Source organism: Hippopotamus amphibius, chromosome 2, assembly GCF_030028045.1.
Source record: "Hippopotamus amphibius kiboko isolate mHipAmp2 chromosome 2, mHipAmp2.hap2, whole genome shotgun sequence".
In the NCBI taxonomy this organism is placed as follows: domain Eukaryota; kingdom Metazoa; phylum Chordata; class Mammalia; order Artiodactyla; family Hippopotamidae; genus Hippopotamus; species Hippopotamus amphibius.
Genome location: NC_080187.1, coordinates 174,492,021 through 174,511,647, shown reverse-complemented (window position 1 = coordinate 174,511,647; position 19,627 = coordinate 174,492,021). Strand labels below are relative to the sequence as shown.

The 19,627-nt window shown below is 47.0% G+C and overlaps 1 protein-coding gene across 4 annotated transcripts; it reads right to left on the bottom strand.

Moving 5' to 3' along the window:
• Positions 1 to 4,423: 4,423 nt before the first annotated feature.
• On the bottom strand, positions 4,424 to 17,580 carry SALL2 (spalt like transcription factor 2). Of its 4 annotated transcripts, none has more exons than XM_057724746.1 (3): positions 17,508 to 17,580; positions 8,740 to 9,057; positions 6,107 to 8,340 (listed from the first exon to the last, which is right to left on the bottom strand). In XM_057724746.1, exons 1-3 carry the CDS (start codon positions 17,578 to 17,580, stop codon positions 6,110 to 6,112), a joined length of 2,622 nt encoding a protein of 873 aa, XP_057580729.1. In that variant the 3' UTR covers positions 6,107 to 6,109. The 4 variants fall into 4 exon arrangements, with proteins under 4 accessions (XP_057580726.1, XP_057580729.1, XP_057580728.1 ...); XM_057724745.1 differs by lacking the exon at positions 17,508 to 17,580 and adding an exon at positions 9,445 to 9,572; XM_057724743.1 differs by lacking the exon at positions 17,508 to 17,580 and adding an exon at positions 9,445 to 9,735 and having other exon boundaries at positions 4,424 to 9,057.
• Positions 17,581 to 19,627: the final 2,047 nt, after the last annotated feature.

The following is a 19,627-nucleotide window of genomic DNA, read 5'->3' as shown; positions in this document are numbered from 1 at the left end:
CTAAGAGTTTTTGTTGTTGTTTTTGTTTTGTTTTGTTTGGCCTCACCTTGCAGAATGTGGAACTTACCGAACCAGGGATGGAACCCACATTCCTTGCAGTGGAAGGCAGAGTCTTAACCACTGGACCACCAGGGAAGCCCCTACCTAACAAGTTTTGCTTCCTCTAATAAGCTGGGTCTAACAACTACCCTCCAGAAAGTTAACAAGGGATGCTTTTGCACTTTCATTTGGGATATATTCTATGTGGTCCTATGTTTAGACACGTATTATTACTGAAGTAAGATAATCCCATTATTGCTAAATTAGAGAACTGTTAGAATTAATTGTTCACAAATCTGAATCCCTCTCTTGCTGTAAAATCAGTTTCTTTTAAGGTCCTTAATACATAGAAATGAAATATATAGAAATTATATAGCAGAAAAATTAAATAATCTTGGGGGAGGAAGACAGTACTGGATATAGCGTCGCAGAAGATGAAGGGAATTGATTCATCTTAAAGACAGATTTCCATAGGTCAGCCCTTAAACTTGTAAGCATTTTTGTCTAGAAAAGGAAGGAATTTTCTAGTGGAAGAGATTCAGTCTCTGGTAGAATTCAGGATACCTAAGACATGGATTGCCTCCTCTCACCTATAGAGGAAGCCAAAGAAGTAGTACAGGTACACCTGTAAGTCTGCCAAATTAAGGGCAGCTCCCAGAAGGCTTTGCTTTCACATACACTCTGGATAAATTATTACAGTAGTAAATTAGGCAGATTTTAGGAGCACAAGAGGGCCACTTAGCAAGATCTGCTTATAGAGGGATTTTTTTTTTTTCTGGACTCCTCAGGACCAGTTTTCAGCTCAAAAGAAAGCCACTGCTTTCTTGTCTGCCCACTCTTAGCCAGTCTGCATTCAACAACCCTAAGCAGTACAGAGGAGGAAGAAATCTCCCCCAGACCTCTTCTAGTCAAAAGAGTGTAAGCCTACCTGTGAGTAGATGAGTGCTGCATGCACTACATTTCTTGACTTTTCCTTCTATCTGCTGTGGTAGACTGTTTCCAGGGCTAGCCACAACAATCATGGCTCCCATCCCACATGCCCTTACGCAGTGTGACTTTGCTGTTCTTCCCAATAAGAGGTAAAGCTTATTTCCCCTTCTCTTGAATCTGAACTGGTCTTCTGACTAGCTTCGGCCAGAAAGCAGCAGAAATGATATTCTTTGAGTATCAGAGTCTAGGCCATAAGAGCAGCTTCTGCTTTTGTCTTCTTGGAGACCTAGGCCTTCGTGGAAGTCCAGTTATCCTAGTAGCTAAACCACTTGAACAGAGTGAGGGAGAGGGAAAGGGAGAAGGAGAGAAAAAAGAGTGAGAGAGAGAGAGAGAAATCCTAGAGGTTGAAAAATGTCAAAAAGAGGCCCTGAAGAATGAAAGACTCTTAGGAGAGAGACTCCAGCATTCCAGTCATTCAACTGAGGGGCCAGAGGTGAATGAGGCCATCTTGGATCCTCCAGCCCAAACTGAAGCTGCTGAGTGAGCTCAGCCCTCACCACGTGGACCACAGACAAGCCGTCCTAGCTGAGGCCTGTTCAGACAACCCATGGATTCACAAGCAAATACATAATTATTGTTTAAGACACTAAGTTTTGGATGGTTTGTTACACAGCAATGGGTTATTGAAACATTCACAGTATTGACCAAATACTGCACTTCTTAATTGGCTCTTTGGTCAAAATTTTTTTTCCTTCAGTTTTGTCCTTAGTTTTTAAAATTATATGATCAAAAGCAAAATGTCCACTGGGGTTAGTAAATCTGTTGTTAAATTAAACATTAGAAAAGACAAGGAAATGTAAAGGGAAGTCAAATTTGGGTCTAATGGAGAAACACTCATGTGAGTGAAGTTTGTTTTAGTGATCAGAAGACAGATGTTCCTTGGTTTACTAAGAAGATCCAAGGACGGTAACCAGAGTCCCAGGAACAGAAATTTGTGAGAAATAAAAATATGCCAATAGAATTGAAACCACTTTGGGGAGTAACACAGGCCGAAATCTGGGGGAAGCAGATGCTGAGACAGAGTCGAGTCCAAAAGTTTTATTGGGAAGTAACACATGTAAAAAGAAAAAGGGAAGAAAGCGGGATTGGGCAGGGAAAGCTGTCCAAAGCTATCAATGATGCAGACATGACAGCCTCTGCCAGACCAGAGGGGAGTCCTATAGCAAGAATTGTTCGTTAGTCCCATGTTCCCTGGGAAAGGCTAAGCTCTGTACCACCCACCACCTGGCTTAGACTTTGGCCAGGGGCTGGAGAAGAGTAGGACACCCAGAGGCTATCAGCTAACCAGGTTTCTTGCAGCTAGATAGCCAGATCTTCCTTAAAGGGACATCTCTGAAGTAGCACATCTCTGTATCTGCCAAAGGGGACTTGATGTACCTTATATAGGTTTTTTTGTGGTAACTGCATTGGTCCTTAGGTTGTCATATGGATTCAGTGAATATATTTCAGCATGGTTATTATGAAAACTGAATTTAAGAGAATTGAATGTCCCCTCCCCTTTCTCTTTGTAACATGAGTTAGTCATTCCCCTTTCTGGAATCTCCCAGGCCACTGTGTCTATCACAGTGTTTATTACCACCATATAAAAATGTCTACATTTTTCCTCTTCCTTGACTGAGCTCCCTTAGGGGCAGATGTCTTGTTTACCTTTGTACCTCCCCAACACTTGGTCTCTGAAACAACATAAATCCTCAAAAATTAATTGAATGAATGAGTGAAGCAGCTGTCTCTTGCTTCTTATCCTGGTGATCTTTTTATCCATCTAGTCTGAACTGAATCCACTATGTATATTTCAGGTAAAGTGTTTTGCAAGCTGCATTTATTTACATATTCATTCCAGCAGGTTAGTTAATTCACCTTTCAAAAAGATGATCAAATAAGAAGTGATTGAGCGTAAGACATGGTGGGGTTGAAGGTGGGGATTGGAGGGGACTGCGAGAAGGAAGAAACGAAGGGCTCTGAGAGAAGAATAAATGAAAGGTGAAGAGAGAAAAGAAGTAAAAGTTGTCAGATAAGAGAAGTCAGTGAAAGAAGAGGAAAAAGAAGACTGAAAAGGAGGTAGAAGGGAAAATAAAGTAGAGCTATGAAGGAGAGGGATGGGAGCCAGGCTTAGCGCTGACCGGCCCAAGGAAGTATACATTAGTAGAAGCCTCACTGACAGCTGTCACCATAATGGGAACTGGCATCTAAAGAGCAGGCAAGTCTAGTTTAATTAGTTAAATGGCATTATCTATGTCCAGTGGGGGTAGGGGAGGTAACGGGAATAGAAGGATTGGTGACCCACCTCCTTCCATAGGCTGAAAGGAAAAACAGATTTATAAAGCTCTGGTAAGGAATTAAAGAGACAGGAGCAGTTTCTTCTCCAGCTGACTTCACAAGATTGCCACGCCCTATTCACTAGTACCTTTAAAGCGGGACAGGTACTGCTCCAGGAGGCAACTAGAATCAAATCTCTGTTCTTTACCTTGAATTGGAGCCAAGAATAGCTTCACTCACCTTTTCCCTTCTGTCGTCCAGCCAGCCTCACTTCAGGAGTCTTTAGTGATGTTACAGGAAGCAAGCGCCATCCCTGACCACTGGTGGTAGCACTGAGACTGGGATTCTGCCTACCTGGGTTCTTAATCCAGTTCTGCCACTGATTGGCTGAATGTCTTTAGGCAAATCATCTTATCAGTCCCATCCCTTTAGCATGTGGCTTCAGTGATATAACCTTACAAAAGCAAAAAAAAAAAAAAAGGCAAAAAAAAGAAAATTCCGGAGAATGTTCTCTTTAGGAAAGCAAGGTCTTAGAGTCAGATCTGAACCTTACCATATTGTGGAGAAACAAAACCAAAAAATATATATATATATATGTTCTTCATTTCATTCTCCCACCCCCAATGTACTTCCTCTGCTATGAATTCTCCTTTACGTTCTCTTGCTGGTAGAAATTATTAGGGTTTAATTTTTGTTTTTTTTTTTATAACATCAGACCTCAAGTATCATAAAGATGAATTCATCTTGGTTCTGCAGACTGACTTATGCCAGCTAGGCTGGCCTAGGATTCAGGAAAGACAGATAAAGAAACAGCTTTCAACCTCCAAACAAAAGAGAACAAACAAAAAATACAAAAGCCTGGTGGTAGAAGGTTCTAGGCAAAGAGAAAACCTGGACAATGGCTGTAAACAGTGAGCAAATCCCCAACCTTTTGAGCACACAAACACCATCTCTACAAGGAAATTATGTTCACTGAAGGTTGTTTTAGGACAAGGCTGAGCAAATTAAATATTTCAACACCATATGTTCAGCTTTGGCAGATGCAGGTGGGAAGGGAATCTCAATGTTAGGGAATGCCCGTATCACACCCCAGCTGGCTATTTAGTCATGAAATAAGGAGAAACACACAAATTTTTGGTTAAAACACCTTTAATGAAAAGGGAAAGACACTAATATCTCCCTTGTCTGCTCTTCACGTTTTACTATGTTAGGAAACTCTGGAGCCTACACCTTTGGAGGAGGAGCCATCACTCAAGTCAGTCAATAGCAGAACCCTCACTCCCTCCTCCTCAGAACTCCTGTTCCAAATGATCCTATGTTAAGAGTAAATACTACATCTCATTACAAGACGGAGAGGCAGGGAGGGCAGCACCTGGGGCTCAGCTCCCAAAGTCTGGGACTCTAAGAACCAGACAGTGGCAAAGACATCAGCCCCAGTCCGTGGACAGGCAAAATGGGAAGGAAGTGGACCTTGAGAGAGGAAGATGAGGAAAATACAAGGGGCCAGGGAATAGAGGAGGGAGTTATCTAAAACTAGAAGCACACCAGTGCTAGGAAATCCCCCGTGATTCATGGTGCATTGCTGCACACTAAGTCATCATTGGTCCCAAAGAACATTCATGAGACCCATCAACCCACCCAATTAAGAATTTGAGGTCCCCTCCCTTACATCACGCCCCTTTCTTAATCATGTAGGTTCTTAGCAAGCCCTATGCTTTAGCAACACTCCTCAACTCTCCATCATTCCTTCAACTACCCTCATCAACAATGCCTGTTAAAAATATGAACTTCACATTTCCTTCCCCAAAATATCCATCCCACGGGAGACCTCTCAGCAAGAAATCCACTTATTTCCTAATTCTGAGGGGCAAGGATGAAGGATATGAGAAGCTCAAAATGTCTTTGCATATTAACCAGCTAACACCTTTGCCTTAACGTGATGAAGACACATTAGTGCCTTACTACTGGGAAGAGTGTCCTATGCCCTTCATTTCTCCCTGTCCCCTGGGGCTAAGCCACCAGTTACAGATATTGTTGCATCTTAATTGTTGGCACCTTCTGGAGCAGGGGGAAGGAGAAGGAATGTACAATTTGCTACTCCTCTTCTATGATGAAGGGCTTCTCAGGCAATGTCTTGGATGCAAGAGGCCAAAAGAGGAAGAGGGGGGATTCTCTTCTCCATGGCTTCTCTGAATCCCATTGCTGGAGGCAACTTCCCAGCCACAGTTCCTGGGCCAAACAGCACCAGTGGTGCGGGGCCTGACGTGGTAGTGGAGTTGGAGCTGGAGCTGGAACTCTGGGGCTGTGTGGGCAGGTCACTTGACAGGAAAGCTGTGGGGGCCCACCCTCACCAGCTGGGCAGTAATGCCCTGGGACAAGAAGTCCTGCACATTGACCTGGTCAACCAGAGAGAAGTGGCCCTGGGCTCTCCAGGGACAGCTGCCGGCCCCTTCAGGCTGGGCTATAATTCCAAATGTGGGTGCTCAGGTGCACCTGCCAAAGGGAAAGGGAGAAGAGAGAGGAGAGGGTAGAAGGGTCATTCCCAGGGAAGCTGGAGAGGGTTCTTCTTGGGAATGTAAAAGCTGTAGAGAATCTATTTTCCTCAGCTACAATGAATGAAGAGGGAAGGAAAGTTTCTCAGGGGGCCATCCCCCTGTACGCACAGATTTCGAAGCTCAGGGATTAGAGAAAAGCCATTAGGGACATATCATATAAGAACTCAGATAAACAGACAAATAAGGGCTCCTAGATCTTGGAGGTCCTTCTACAGAGCTCTCAGTTTCTGCTCCCTGGGTCAAGGGGCAGCAGGTACAGAAAATCAGGCTCATGGGATTGTGGGGTCATCTTTTCGGGGGAAGGGGGAGAGCCCTGGAGAAGTGATGGAGGGTGAGCAGCCTGGGACCAAGGAAAGAGCAGCAATATTCTGAGGGCTGCGGGGGGCAAAGGGCTGTACCTGGTGGTGAGCCAGCAGCATATGCTTCTTGAGCGTGGCCCGCTCGAGGAAGCCCTGCCTGCAGAAAACACAAGTGAAGAGCGGCCCCTCCTTGGGGTGGATCTTCTGATGCTCCTCCACAGCTGCGTGGGTGGGAAAGGTCTGGCCACACACCTCACAGGCCTTCCTGCTACTGCTCTCTCCTGGCTCCTTCCTCACCGCTTCCTGCAGGCTCAGCTCCTCCACCAAGGTGGTGCTGCCGCCTTCCCCTTCTAGGGCCAGCGCTACCGCTGGGCTGGAGCTCAACTCCGGTCTGCCCCCCTCTTCTGTGCCTCCTGCAACATCGCTGCCTCCCTGCTCCGTTGGCTGTGTTTGATCCAGGCTGTCAGGTGGTGGTGGCAGCGGTGGCGGCAGAGAAGGCTGCTGAATCGTTTTCTCATTACTGTCCATCTCCTTCCCAGCTGTGGCCACGGCCGCCACAGTCCCCACCTCCTCCTCTGCCCCGGAGGCCTCTTCTGAATCACCCCGCACTGATATCGCCTTCTCACCTCCACTCTCGGAGCCTCTCCCTGCCAGGGAATCTTCGTCCGTCACATCTTCCTCCTCTTCTTCGTCCTCTTCGTCCTCCTCGGACAACTCCTCTTCAGGGGATGGCTGCTGGGATGGCTGCTGGGGGAAGCTCCCCGCCCCAGAGGCTGTAGACTGCTCAGAGCCGTTCTCCTGGGCAGCTCCCCCGCCTTCAGGGAGCGTGGTGCCACCATTGGGGATCTGGCCCCCCAGGTGCATCCGAACGTGCTGCTGCAGAGTAACAGCATTGGTGAACTTCTTCTGGCAAATGGGGCAGGAGTTCTGGGCCCGGGCAGCCGGACTCGCCTTATGGCCCACGAAATGTGCACGCAGGTTGCCCCGGGTGGAGAAAGCTCTGCCACACACTTTGCATTTGAAGGGCCGCTCACCTCCATGTTGGCCATAATGCAGGCGCAGTGCTCGAGGACAGCTCAGCACCCGGAGACAGATGACACACTGGTTAGGTCCAGACGAGGCGGAGGACGAAGCTGCAGGGGCAGAGGTGGTGGGGGCTCCCGAGGCAGTAGAGGCCACTGCCACGGCTCCTTGACGATCAATCTTTTCTACCAGTTGCTGCAGCTTGGATGTCTCCGAGGGTGAAGCCCCCAAGGGCTCCAGCACATAAGGAAAGGGGAAGCTACCAGTGGACTTAAAGTGGTTGGTAAGCAGAGCCCAGCTGGGTAGCGAGGTCACCAGCTTACTCAGCTGCATGCGGGTCGCCGTGCCACTTTCTGCCACCCCGGCGATGGCTGAGCCCTCACTCCCCGGCGGGGTATTTTCGTCAGCTTTGCTCTTTGGCTCTACCGCTTTCATGAGCACAAACTTATTGAAAGCAGGGAGTGCAGGAGCTGTGGCTGTGCCGGCACCGGTGGAGAGCAGCGTCAGGCTCTCTGTGGCACTGAGGGCCGTGGTGGAGGCCACCAGAGGCTTGCGTTCCACACCTCCGCCTGGCATGGCCGCCTCCTCCTCGGCCTTCTCTGGCGGTACAGACATACCATAGGGCAGGCCGCTGCTGGTGATGACGTAGTCTAGATGCTCTGGCACTGGGTGAGGGTTCATCTGCACATGTGGGTACTTCTCCCGATGCCGGTGGAAATGCACTTTGAGGTTGCCACGCGTGGTAAAGCGGTTGCCACAGACATTACACTTATAGGGCCTCTCACCTGTGTGGGAACGCAGGTGGATCTGCAGGGCACTGTCACTGCCAAATACTTTGGCACAGAAGCGGCATTTGTGCCGTCCACCAGGCTTCTCCAAGGGACCCATCACTTCCCCATAGCCCAGCTCACCACTTCCATTCTTTGGCTTCAGGAGCCCTGGGGAGGCAGCAGCCTCAAGGCCCCGCGCTGCCCCAAGACACTGTGCTGCCAGTAGTCCCGTGGTGCCTGGGAATGCCAGATGAGGCGAGGCAATCAGCTGATCCGTGCTGCCTGACAGGGCCGGGGAGGGGGCAGGGGTGGGTTTGTGGCTTCGCCCGACCCCTCCAGCAGAAAAAGGATGCTGTGACCCCAGTGGATGATAAAGGTGGAAGAAAGCCTGCTTGGGTGTTTCCGCCCCTGAGGAAGAGGAGGTGGAGGAAGGTGCCAGTGTCTTGCTGGTTTGGACAGGCTTGATGGGGCTGAAGAGGGGAAGCAAGGGCTTGGTGGAGGAGGCAGTCCCTGTCCCAGGTAGCTCTGAGGGACTGGAAGGGGCGCCCACTGTCTGGCCTAAGGAGCCAAGCAACAGCACCTGCCGGCAGATTTGCTCAGTCATCTGCATCTGATGGATCTGCCGCTGCTGCAGTACCCGGAGCTCTTCCAAGATCAGAGGGATGTTCAAGTGGCCGCTGCCTACACCTGGGGGCGGAGGAGGAGGTGGAGGAGGAGGGGGTGCAGGGGTGGATTCTGGAGGTAAAGGAGTTGCTCCCAGCTTAGGGCTGGCTAAGATCAGGCCCCCACCTCCCCCAGCTGCTGTACCTGTGGCAGCAACGAGGAAGTGCCCTGAAGACTCCTCTCCCCTCCGCTCGGGGCCCCAGGTGGGATCTGTGGGTACAGAGGACCCGGCATCCGAGGGGTTGCTCTGCTCGGCCTCCATGACCTGGGGACTGTTGTGGCCCTCAGGCCGGGGTTCAGAAGAGGTCGAAGAGCTGTTGGGGTTCTCCTGGCCCCCAATTATCACCATTACAGGGGGGTCCGTAGAACATGCATTCTGGTGGGCGAGGAATTCAGTTGGATCAGTGAATTGTGCGCAGCACTTGGCACAGACTTGGGGGTGGTCCTCCTCGCTAGCATCACCTGGGGAGGAGACAAGGAGAGAGCGTGGGTGGTGCGGTTGGGATGGGTTTACAGAGGCTGTAATTAACAACGAGCCCAGTCAGTAACCGCTAGTGGGGGTGGGGAGATGAGCTCACCCTCAGGCCGCGCAGAAGGCTAGAGCTCAGTGCTGACCCGCCTGGACAGGAGACTCGCCTGTACTGGGGGTCAGGAGGGAGAGGGGGCGGGCATGCACAAGCTATTCCCCCCACCCCCCCACCGGGCCACTGGCGGGCGCAAGGACTGGGTGTGAGGACAGGGTCCTGTGCAGAGAATCGTGCGTTTTATCTCGTCCACCGAAAGTCTTTCCCCACCCCCCCGCGTGTCCCCTCCACCCCCCACCCCTGCCCAGGCCGGGCCCTACCGCACCTCCAAGCTCCGCCGGCTCCCCGCAGGGCCCCCCGAGACGAGAGGTCCTCCCGGCTTCGTGCGCCATGGTTGTGCGGGAGGTGGAGGGCCAGGTGGAGTGGGAGACAATGGGTATCCGGATTGGGGGAGGCGGCAGTGGCCGCCGGGGATGCAGCAGCCTCTGCACCCAGCGGCCCAGACTGCAGAGATGGAGATCGGCGGCGGGGGCAGGGAGCAGCGGAGGAGGGGGAGGGGAGCGAGAAGACGCGGAGGAGGGGAGGAGCTGGAGCGAGAAAGCTGGGAGAGGGGAGATGGGGGAGGAGCTGCTGGGGAGGGAGGCGGGAGCTGGAGGAGGAGGGGGGAGGGGGAGCGGGGGATGAGTGTGTGGGGGCGGGAGTCCAGAGCCCAGGAGGGTTTCCGGAGGCTCAGTGACAGGTGCTGTGGAGCATGGTGGGGGTCCACCTTTCCTTATCCTCTGCCAGCTTCCCCCCATCTCCAGATGTCTTTGCCCAGACCTGCCCCCTCCCCCCTCCCCCCCCCCCCAGCAAGCTCAAGGGGGCACAGTAGGAAACACAGCCTTGCTCAATAGAGCGAAACGATAGGCTTCTCTTATTTTCTTTTGGATAAAGGATCCACTGAGCCTGGAAAACGTGGACTCCAGAGAGGGTGGTCTGAGGGCCAGAGCGGGAAGGGGCTCCCAGAACACCCGCCCCTTGTCTACACATACATACCCCCCAAATACCCCAAGTTTTGTCCTGTTTTCTTGACCTCCATTCCCACCCTACCCCCACCCCCTCCACAAAAGAAGTTTCTCAGAGTGGGAGGCTGCGAGGTAGAATTTCCAAGGAAGTCATTTCAGGACTCCTCTCTGCGGAACGCTTAGCCCCTTTACTCCCCGCCCCTCCTCCCCCAGAATAATAGCTGAATGCAAGTCACTCCACAGATCACCCAGCCTACACCTAATTTATAGAGTTCATGATTATTTAAGGAGCCATCTCCTAGTTAGTACCCTCTTCTTTACCCTTCTTCCTCCGTTGTCCTTCTCTAATAATACATCACTATTAAGGACAGTTGGGTTTGGGGAGATGCTAGCCTGCAGAGGCCCACCTAGCTCTAACCTGGGGGGGAGGGGAGCTCCTCCTGAAACAATGGGGAAAATGCAGTAGGAGGAAGTTACCCGCAGCCTCTCAGTGCCTAAAAGCCCCTTTTAGCTCCAACCTGGTTAGAATGCCTAGAAATGACTTAACACCTGCTCACTGGCACAGAGGTGGACTCCTATTCAGAGAGAGGATAATTAGGGGTAAGCTGCCTCCTGGACCAGGTACTCTGTATTCACTTTCTACCTTGATGGGTTTCCCTTAATTTCCCTTCCCTTAATGGGTTTCCCACTTCCTTAAAAGAACTTATCTTACTTACAGGAAGTGACCACAAGTCCTTAGTTTTGTGGTTTTCCTGGGCATCAGTAAATCCACACTGTTCTAATCCCAGTTCCATTCCTGCTTGGCTGGTAAATTGAGGCATGGTGGTCAGTCACACCATGCTATGCAACTATTTCCTTTTTTGTAAAGTGATAGTATTGTAGCTGTGCTATCCTTATCAGAGAAATATTGTAGGCATAAAATAATATGTATATATGGGACTTTAAATTTGGGGGAGAGTCCCAAATATTATGAATTAGAGAATTTATATTGTCAGTGGCAAACAATCAAAATAACCTAAAATACATATGTACTAAAATTAGATCTGTTTTCATGTTGCCTATTAATTTCTTATTTATTTATTTATTTATTTATTTATTTATTTATGGCCAAGCCACATGGCTCGCACAGAACCTTAGTTCCTCGAACCCGGGGCCCTCAGCAGTGTAATCGTGGAGTCCTAACCACTGGCCCTCCAGGGAATTAGCAATCTTATTCATTTTGGAGGCTGATATCATTGGCATATGTTAAGGGTAGGAAGTCTTTGGAGGGGGAGGGGTACTGAAACAATGTAATATTAGTATTGTCCGCTTCCATTGAAAACATTTTACTGAATTATGTTTTGAAATTTCAGATAATCACAAGGTCCTTAACACTGTGGAGGATGGCTCTGAAATTTATGAGCTGTGTTTCCAGGCCTGACCCTGACAATAAGGGAGAAGGGGTTCTATTTCAATTATGTCAAGTCACAGGTTAATGCAAGGTTGTTTATTTTTACAGATAAGGAAATTGAAGCTTGGAGAGGTTAAGTGACTTTTCCAAGTTCACACAGTAATTCAGTGAAGCAAGCATTCAGAATTTTGACTCCTGTCCAGTGCTTTCCCAAGCACATCAACATTGTGTGGCTCTCCAAAGCTAGAGAAAGGGCCCTGTGTGGCTCCTACCTGCCATTTGCTCTCTGGCCTTAGTAACAGAGAGGGAATCAGATGGAAGCCTTCTACTGAGCATTTGTTAATTAGCATTGAACATTTGATATCAAGTTGCTGTTTTGTCAAGTCTTCCGACAAGAAAAGAAATCCTTTTCTTTTCATCTTCTCCTGGGAAACACTGTCCTCTTTCTTGCTCTTTAATGAAACTTGCTTTCGGATGCGTAATTTGATCTACGCTCTTCTTTAAGGTAAATTCAGTCCCTGGTGAAAGGTGATGGATCAACAGCCACCTGTAAGAGGAACCCTCTATTTCTCAGCACTTTGCACTCACGGCCTATCCCGAAAAGGGGGGCAGGATTCTTAGGCAGACATGAATGAAGTCATAAACACAGGAATAAACTAAGCTGGTAATGGTGTCCCTAGATAGCAGATAAGGTGAGGTAAGCTATCCTGGGTCATATGCAAAGTCTGGGATGGATACAGGACTGAGACTTGGACACGCTTGTTTAAATTTATAAAGAGCTAAAAGCACAAGGAAAAAGGAAACCAGCGACTCTCTAAACCTGGTGGCTCATCAAACTTGGGAGAGGATAGCTGGGAGAACTGAGAGAAAAATCGGTGGGTAGCAGGGTGGTAGAGATGAACAGAGGTTCTCAAACTTTGCTGCCCATTAGAATTACTGGGAGAGCTTTTAAAAATCCCAATGGCCCTACCCTAGACCAATTAATTCAGAGTCCCTGAGGATGGGATCTAGGCATCAGTGTTCGTAAGCTCCTCAAGTGATTCCAATGTACAACTAAGGATGGGACCCACAGTACATATCAGAGGAGGGCCCTCTCCATCAAACCTTCCACCCTGCTCCTCACAAATCTTACCTGTGCTCAACTTGGCCAAAATTAGGACATAGGCAAAATTAGTTGCTCAAAATCTTCCTGTTGGGTTCCCTCTCTATTCTGACCACACTTTAGCTCTCTTGTATCCTGCTTCCATACTCTGACTACACTTTAGCTCTCTGGTATCCTGCTTCCATGAACAGAATTTGACATGATATATACCTGACTATGAATTTAAGTGACTGTATTGTCCTTCCCAGGGTATGTGCATCTGGAGCCATACTTCTAATTGTAAAATGAAAGGCTTTGTTCTACAGAGTTCAAGCATCAGCCAGCCAGCCATTAAAGAAGCAAGCATACTATGTAAGCCCCTGCCTAAACTTACTGATGTTGGACCAACACCAATTGGTAGTATCCACAGCTATGAATTGATTCTGTAACTGCTGCTATAGATGACTTCTAAGAGAGAAAGTCTCATCTCCCCTTCCTCACTCCTCTCTCCTAAATACAGAAACATACTCCTTTGCTACCCACACCTAGTAAATGCACCCTTGGCCTATGCAACACAGTGCACAAACAGGCACAAGGATTTATATACACCTGGTGCTAAGTGAGAAAAATATATTTGTTTCCAGAATAGGAATATCTTACATCAAATACACAAAAAGGTTTTTTTTTAAGGACACTTTTCTGACATCAAAGGACTCAGCACTTAACATGTAATTCATACCATTTTGGAGCTGGAAGGAACTTTAGAGATCTGACCTCTCATTAAGCACAGTGATTGAGAGGGCCAGCTTTGAATCAGACCTGAGTTAAAGTCCCAGCACTTTCTAATCTTCATGACCTTGGGAAAGTTTCATTTCTCTAAGGCTTGGATTTCTTTTAAAAATGGGGATATAGCCACAAAAAGGAATGAAATTCTCATACATGCTACAACATGGATGAGCCTTGAAAACATTATGCTAAGTGGAATAAGCCAGACACAAAAGGACAAATATTGTATAATTCCATTATATGAGATCCCTAGAATTCGCAAATTCATAGAGACAGAAAGTAGAATGGTTATCTCCAGGGTCTGGGAGAGTTGGGTGAAGGGAATGGGGAGTTACTGTTTAATGGGTATAAAGTTTCAGTTTTGCGAGATGAAAGAGTTCTGGAGATGGATGGTAGGGTGGCTGCACAACATTGTGAATATACTTAATACCACTGAATTGTACGCTTAAAAATGATAAATTTTGTTATGTATATTTTACCATAAATTAAGAAAAATTTAATGGAGGTAATAATAGCAGAGTTGGGAGGAATAAACAAGAGGAAATACATAAAGGGCCTAGCATAGTACCTGACAAATAGTAAATGCTCTGCAAATATTAGCAACGACTATTATTATTTAAAGACTAAAAGTTGAAGCCCTGGGAGAAGAATGGACTTACCCAAGGTCACAAAGCTTCAAGGTCCAAGCTGGATTGAAAACCAGGTTTTCTTGCTTCCTTATCCTGTGCTCTGTTGCACCCTGCCTGAGTGACTTTCTATCTACTTAGAAATGTTTTCTTTTTGACCCAGGAGTCCTGGGGGCTAAAAGGCTCAAGGATCAGTATCCTGAGAGGCAATGCTCTCTACTTCCAGCTATAAAGAGAACAGAACCCTCAAAACTCTATTTTTGCCTTATTTCCCCTTTTGCTGCTCTTGATGTCTGCCAACTGCCATTTTTCCCCCTAGATCTGTTTGGCTGCTGTCCTGGTTTCTCCTTCTCACTAAATATCTGGGTTTCTGATTGTTTCCTTTATTTCCCAGATGTACTAGTTTACATTTTCCCTGTTCACATCCCTTATGTTCTCTAATCCAGATTTCTAGACTCTGCAGGGGAGAGAGAAATTTTTTTTCTCTCCAGAGTTTCTTAAGTAAATAGACTATTTCCTTCTCATTACTTATGTGCAATAACTATTCTGGTAGGTTTTGGTGTTCTGGTCAGGGAAGCTGAACAGAAACAGGGCTGGAAAACAGGTTTTTCAGACTGTGCCTTGGTGATATCTTAGGTCACTGCAGAGATGAGGCTTTTAAAATGTGCAACAAAGGCTCAGCATTTGATTGTCACATATGGTAAACATTGCTTAAAAGAAGGCAAAGACTCTTGAAAACCTTCACGGCACCCTAGCTTATTAAATAAATGTCTGCTGACGGTCAGGATGATGCCCATAGTTCCACAGGTACACCTGGAAAAGGACACATACAAGAGCCCCCAAGTAAGAGCCCTCCCTACCTAATTTTGGGACATGCAGTACAAGAAAATATCCCTGGGGTAGAAGGAAGACGCAGGAACCTGCAGATCACATAAGTGAATAGAAATCCTATCTATATATCTTATAAGGGCAGGAAGGAATTTTAGATTTGATCAGATATTAGCCACCTCATCTTACAAATGAGACCCAGGGACACTCCAGGTTATGCAAGTAGCCCAAGGATCTTTCACTCTCAGGAGAATTCTGAACAGAAAACCCTTAGGCTTTCTTAAGGCAGATCTTTCTTAAGGCTACTACTGCTTTCTTGCTCCTTACATTTTTTTTGTTTTACAGCTCAAAGGCAAAATTTCAACTGAAATTTGTTGCTTCCCTTGAGTTCAAGCCTGCACCGTTTCCATGGAAACAGCTATGCAGCTGCAGCCCAATGCCCCCGAGTGTTCACAGCCACAAGTGGGCGCTATAGTTCAAGGGGCTGGAGAATCCACTTGTGGAAGTTGTGAAATATTTCTTGTGGCTCCCTCCCAGATTCTTCCTCAGCAGTGGTATAGGGAATGGGGGAACTGAGGACGTGTGGAGAAGAGAGGAGAGGGGAGGAGAGGAAAGGATTCCTCTGGGGTGGAGGGGATTCAGCATTGTTCCACAATCCAACCAGCAGGGGAGCAGGACTATAAGGCAACTCTGAGGCTCTGGGGGAAGTCTCCTGTAGAGCAGGAGGAGGATACATCCGGCCTGCAGCAGCATTAAGGGGGGCTAATGTGTCCCAGGAGGGAAGGATGCCACCAGCTTGAACCTCTTAATACTGGCACAGTGGGATCCCAGTAAAGCAATGACTTGAGGGGGATGTATTCTACCCAAAACACAATATGTCTGTTAAGGTTGTTCCATAGCATGTGGTGCACTGATTTGATGTCAAGTTTTTATTTACAACAGGTGGAAAGGTAAGTTTAATCCATGTTTTAGTTTTAGCCACTAGCGCTTTTCATGGCACACATCTCATAAATGCTGAAGTTTGCCAAGAGGCTCCCCAGCTTTGGTCATATTTCAGCACTTGCAGGAAGTGCCACTGTATTCACATAATAACAATAATAATAATAATAATAATAATAATAATAATAAGTGGTTAAGTAGTTAAGACTTCGCCTTCCAATGCAGGGGGTGTGGGTTCAATCCCTGCTCGGGAAGCCACGATCCCACATGTCTTGCGGCCATAAAACCAAAACAATATTGTAAAAAATTCAATAAAGACTTTAAAAATGGTCCACATCAAAAAAATCTTAAAAAAATAATACTCACATATTAAATACTTATGCAAGGGACTGTGTCATATGTATTAAGCATTTATTTATGCTAGTTATTTTTCCAAGTGTATTAACATGTATTAATTCAATAACCTAATGAGGTAGCTAGTATATTCATCCCTATTTTACAGATGAGGAAACTGAGGCATAAGAAAGGCAAAGTAAACCAACAAGGTTTACTTGTTGCACCACTAACCAAGTGGTAGAGCCAGAATTTGAATCCTGAAAGTCTTCCTTCAGAACCCTTGTGCTTGATCCTGTTCTACATTGTTGGGTGAATCAACTTTTTGCGAAATAAATAGTTTACCCCTGAGCCAGGATTTTCAGACTTTTACAGTGTGAACATATGTAGCCATGCCAGATTGTCCCAAACTTGCTTGATCCTAAGAATTACCTGGACGTTTGCAGAGATACAGATTCCCAGACTCTAGCCCAGATCTACCCACAATCAAGCAAACTTGGAAACCTCTAATTTAGGTAGAGTGAGCGCCACTAGCCCTGAGTGTCATGAAATCTAGGTTTCTGTCCTGACTATGCCTCTGTTTCTGAGACTTTGGGCAATGTCACTTCTCAATACCTTAGCTGCTCTATTGGCTGTCTCTTACTTACTGGAATGTTATAAGACTACATGAAATTTCCCCCCTTACAAAGAAGATCTGTTACTTAAAAAAACGATTATATCCTCATAAAATGATATGCATGTATTAACAGGGATGTTAACTCATAACTATTTTTTAGCTTGGCTTCCCTTGAAATACAAACCTAAGCCCCTCATCAAGACCTTTCCTCCAGCCTCTACCCCAGGTGACACAGATACACACCCAAAACTAGGCTGCATCTGACCGACATTAGCTCTCTCCTCTGGGAGCACTGATCTGTTCTCTGCTCAGCCCAACAATGAGAAACTTTTTTCCCTTCTCCCTCAGGGGAACCTTTACGTTTATCCAATTCATTCTCTTGCAACCCAACTCTCCAGAAAGAAAAGTGGGGAAAATCCCACCCCTAAGAGACGGTCTTCAGGTCTGAGGAGGTTACTTAGCAACGGCACAAAGACCAGTGAGCAAAGGGGGGCCTGGGGAGAAAACTCTTGGGTGGGGAGACACAGCCAGTTTGAAAACTCCATTTCATCCAGAGAAAAACAACACGGAAAACACAAACAGACTCAACCCTGAGAAAAGCCAAGCGGGGCTTCTCCACAACACAGGTCATCTCCTTACTCGCTGCATCTCAACTCTTTCAACCCCAGCGACCAAGTCCTCCCCTCTGGTTTCGCCCATGGCCCGGGTGCCCTCCCCCTGCCCTGGCCTGACCCACACATGCCTGGACTCAGGGCCCCCACCCTCCACCCCTCCCCGGCACCCACCGTTCTCAGACGCGCTGGGACCTTCGCAGTCCGAGATTAACTGTTGGGGTTTCCGCTGCTTTCGCCGAGACATTCCCGGGTAGAGAGAGGTGGGACAGGGAGGGGCAACGCTCACTTAGTCTTAACCGGGGTGACCTAGTCTGGTCTCCCCCTTGGGTCTGAAGCCAACTGATGCCTCTCCCCCAGTGCCAATCACTGTGAAGCAGAGATGTTCTCCCTTCCCAGGGACAGACAGACAGACAGACGCGCGCGCTCTGATTCTCTGTCCCTGACTCTCTCTCTCTCTCTTTCTCTCTCAATCTCTGCAAGTCTTTAAAGGGGAGACGCCCCCTTTTTTTTCTTCAGCTTCTTCCCTACGCTTCTGCAGCTCCCATTGTAAAAGCAAAAATCCTAATCTTTCCGCACACTCTTTTCTTTTGTACTGCAGAGGAAAGGATTTAACCCTCTCCTCCCTGCTCAGGCTCCAGGCCGCTCCCTGTGTTGTCTGCTCAGAAAATGTCCCTCGGTTGTTTTTCTAACTCTTCTTCTAAGCTCTTCACAGTGCTTTTTGGTTATTTCATGATTCTATGCCACTTTGTTTGATGATGTGACTGCTTCTGATGTATAAGCTGAAATGAGAACTTTCTGGCATATCCTGATTAGAAGGCCAAGAAGTCAGCTACCTGCCAGTCAAAAAAGAGGATGTGAAAGGCTGACAAAAAGATTGAGTAAAAATGGTCATTATAATAACTTAATATATGTAGATCTCTATAATGTATAGGATATTTTCATGTACAGGACATATTTTGAGTATTACAACTCTGAGGTTAGCACAGCAGGTTTTACTACTCCTATTTATAGATGATCCTCTTTATAGATAAACTGAAAGGCTCAGTGAGGTTAAGTAACCTATCCAAGATTGCACAGCTATCATGTAACAGAGACAGGCCTGAAAGCCAGGTGTATCTGACAGTAGTCTAGCATTTTTTTCCTTCTGTATTGTTAAAGGTACAATATGCCACCAGACTCCCAGCATGAAAAAAAGTGACTGATCTTAATAAATCTCGTTTAAAATAGTGGCTCTTCTGTCTCTCCCACTCCTGTCCAGCTCCCGGGGTTGAAGGGATGCCACCTTTGAGAAAATGATGTAGATGAGTTCTTTGGTACTCCAGAGTAGAAGCTACAAGGAGGCACTTTCAGCTCAATATAAAAGAACTTTCTAAAGTGTAATGGACTCTCCATTAAATCTGTGAGCTCTCTGTAATATGTTCTCACAGAGGCTGAAAACAGTTGTCAAGGATTCTGTGGAGAGAATTTCTTTGTGGATATGAAGTTTGACCTTTCAGAATACATCACTTGGGAACCAACCTACCCGCTCCTCTCCTGTCCAGCTTGCACACTTAAGGGTGATTGGTTTATTGTTCTTTAACTTCTGACCTTGCTGTTCCTCTCTGAATTTGAGATACTACTTTATTACTGGGCATAGAATATCCAGATATGCCCTGTCTTCTAGCTATAATGCCTGGGTGCTCTCTTTTAACCTTGTTTATCTTTTACTCTTCTGGCTGAGATAAGAGAGCAACCGAAACACCAAATGTTAGGAGAGTGGGAATTGTTTTCCCCTTTGGAGTTCAGTGATGTAAATTTCTGATGGCTGTGTCTTCAGAGAAAAGCAAAGCAAAGCTCAGTCAGTGTTGGGTGCAGACTTGAAGTTTCCTTCATTTCTTCCCTTACACAAGTCCAGGCTAGTTTGGCAATATTAAGAAAGGGAGGGGAAAACACATAGTAGGAGGGTTGCTGGTGATAAATGAGTCAGGTACCCCCATCTGAAGAGATTTGGGAAGCACTCTGATCTTTGCTTTGGAGTTCACTGAATCTTCATTATTTTCCCAGTCCTTTGGGGTCAGGACCATGAGTGATTCCCTCATGGTCAACCTTTGGAACTCTTGCTAACATTGTCTCATTCATCCTGTTAACCTCCCTGTGGCAACAGGTGCAGTTATCACTAGGCTATTGTAGGGGAAATGGGGACCCTGAGGCCAGGAAAGCTTCTAATTTCTCAGTGGAATAGAGTGGATTTTGTCATTCTTTCATTCCACCATTTCCATCATTTACTTCCTCTTTGAGGAAAAGAAATGAGA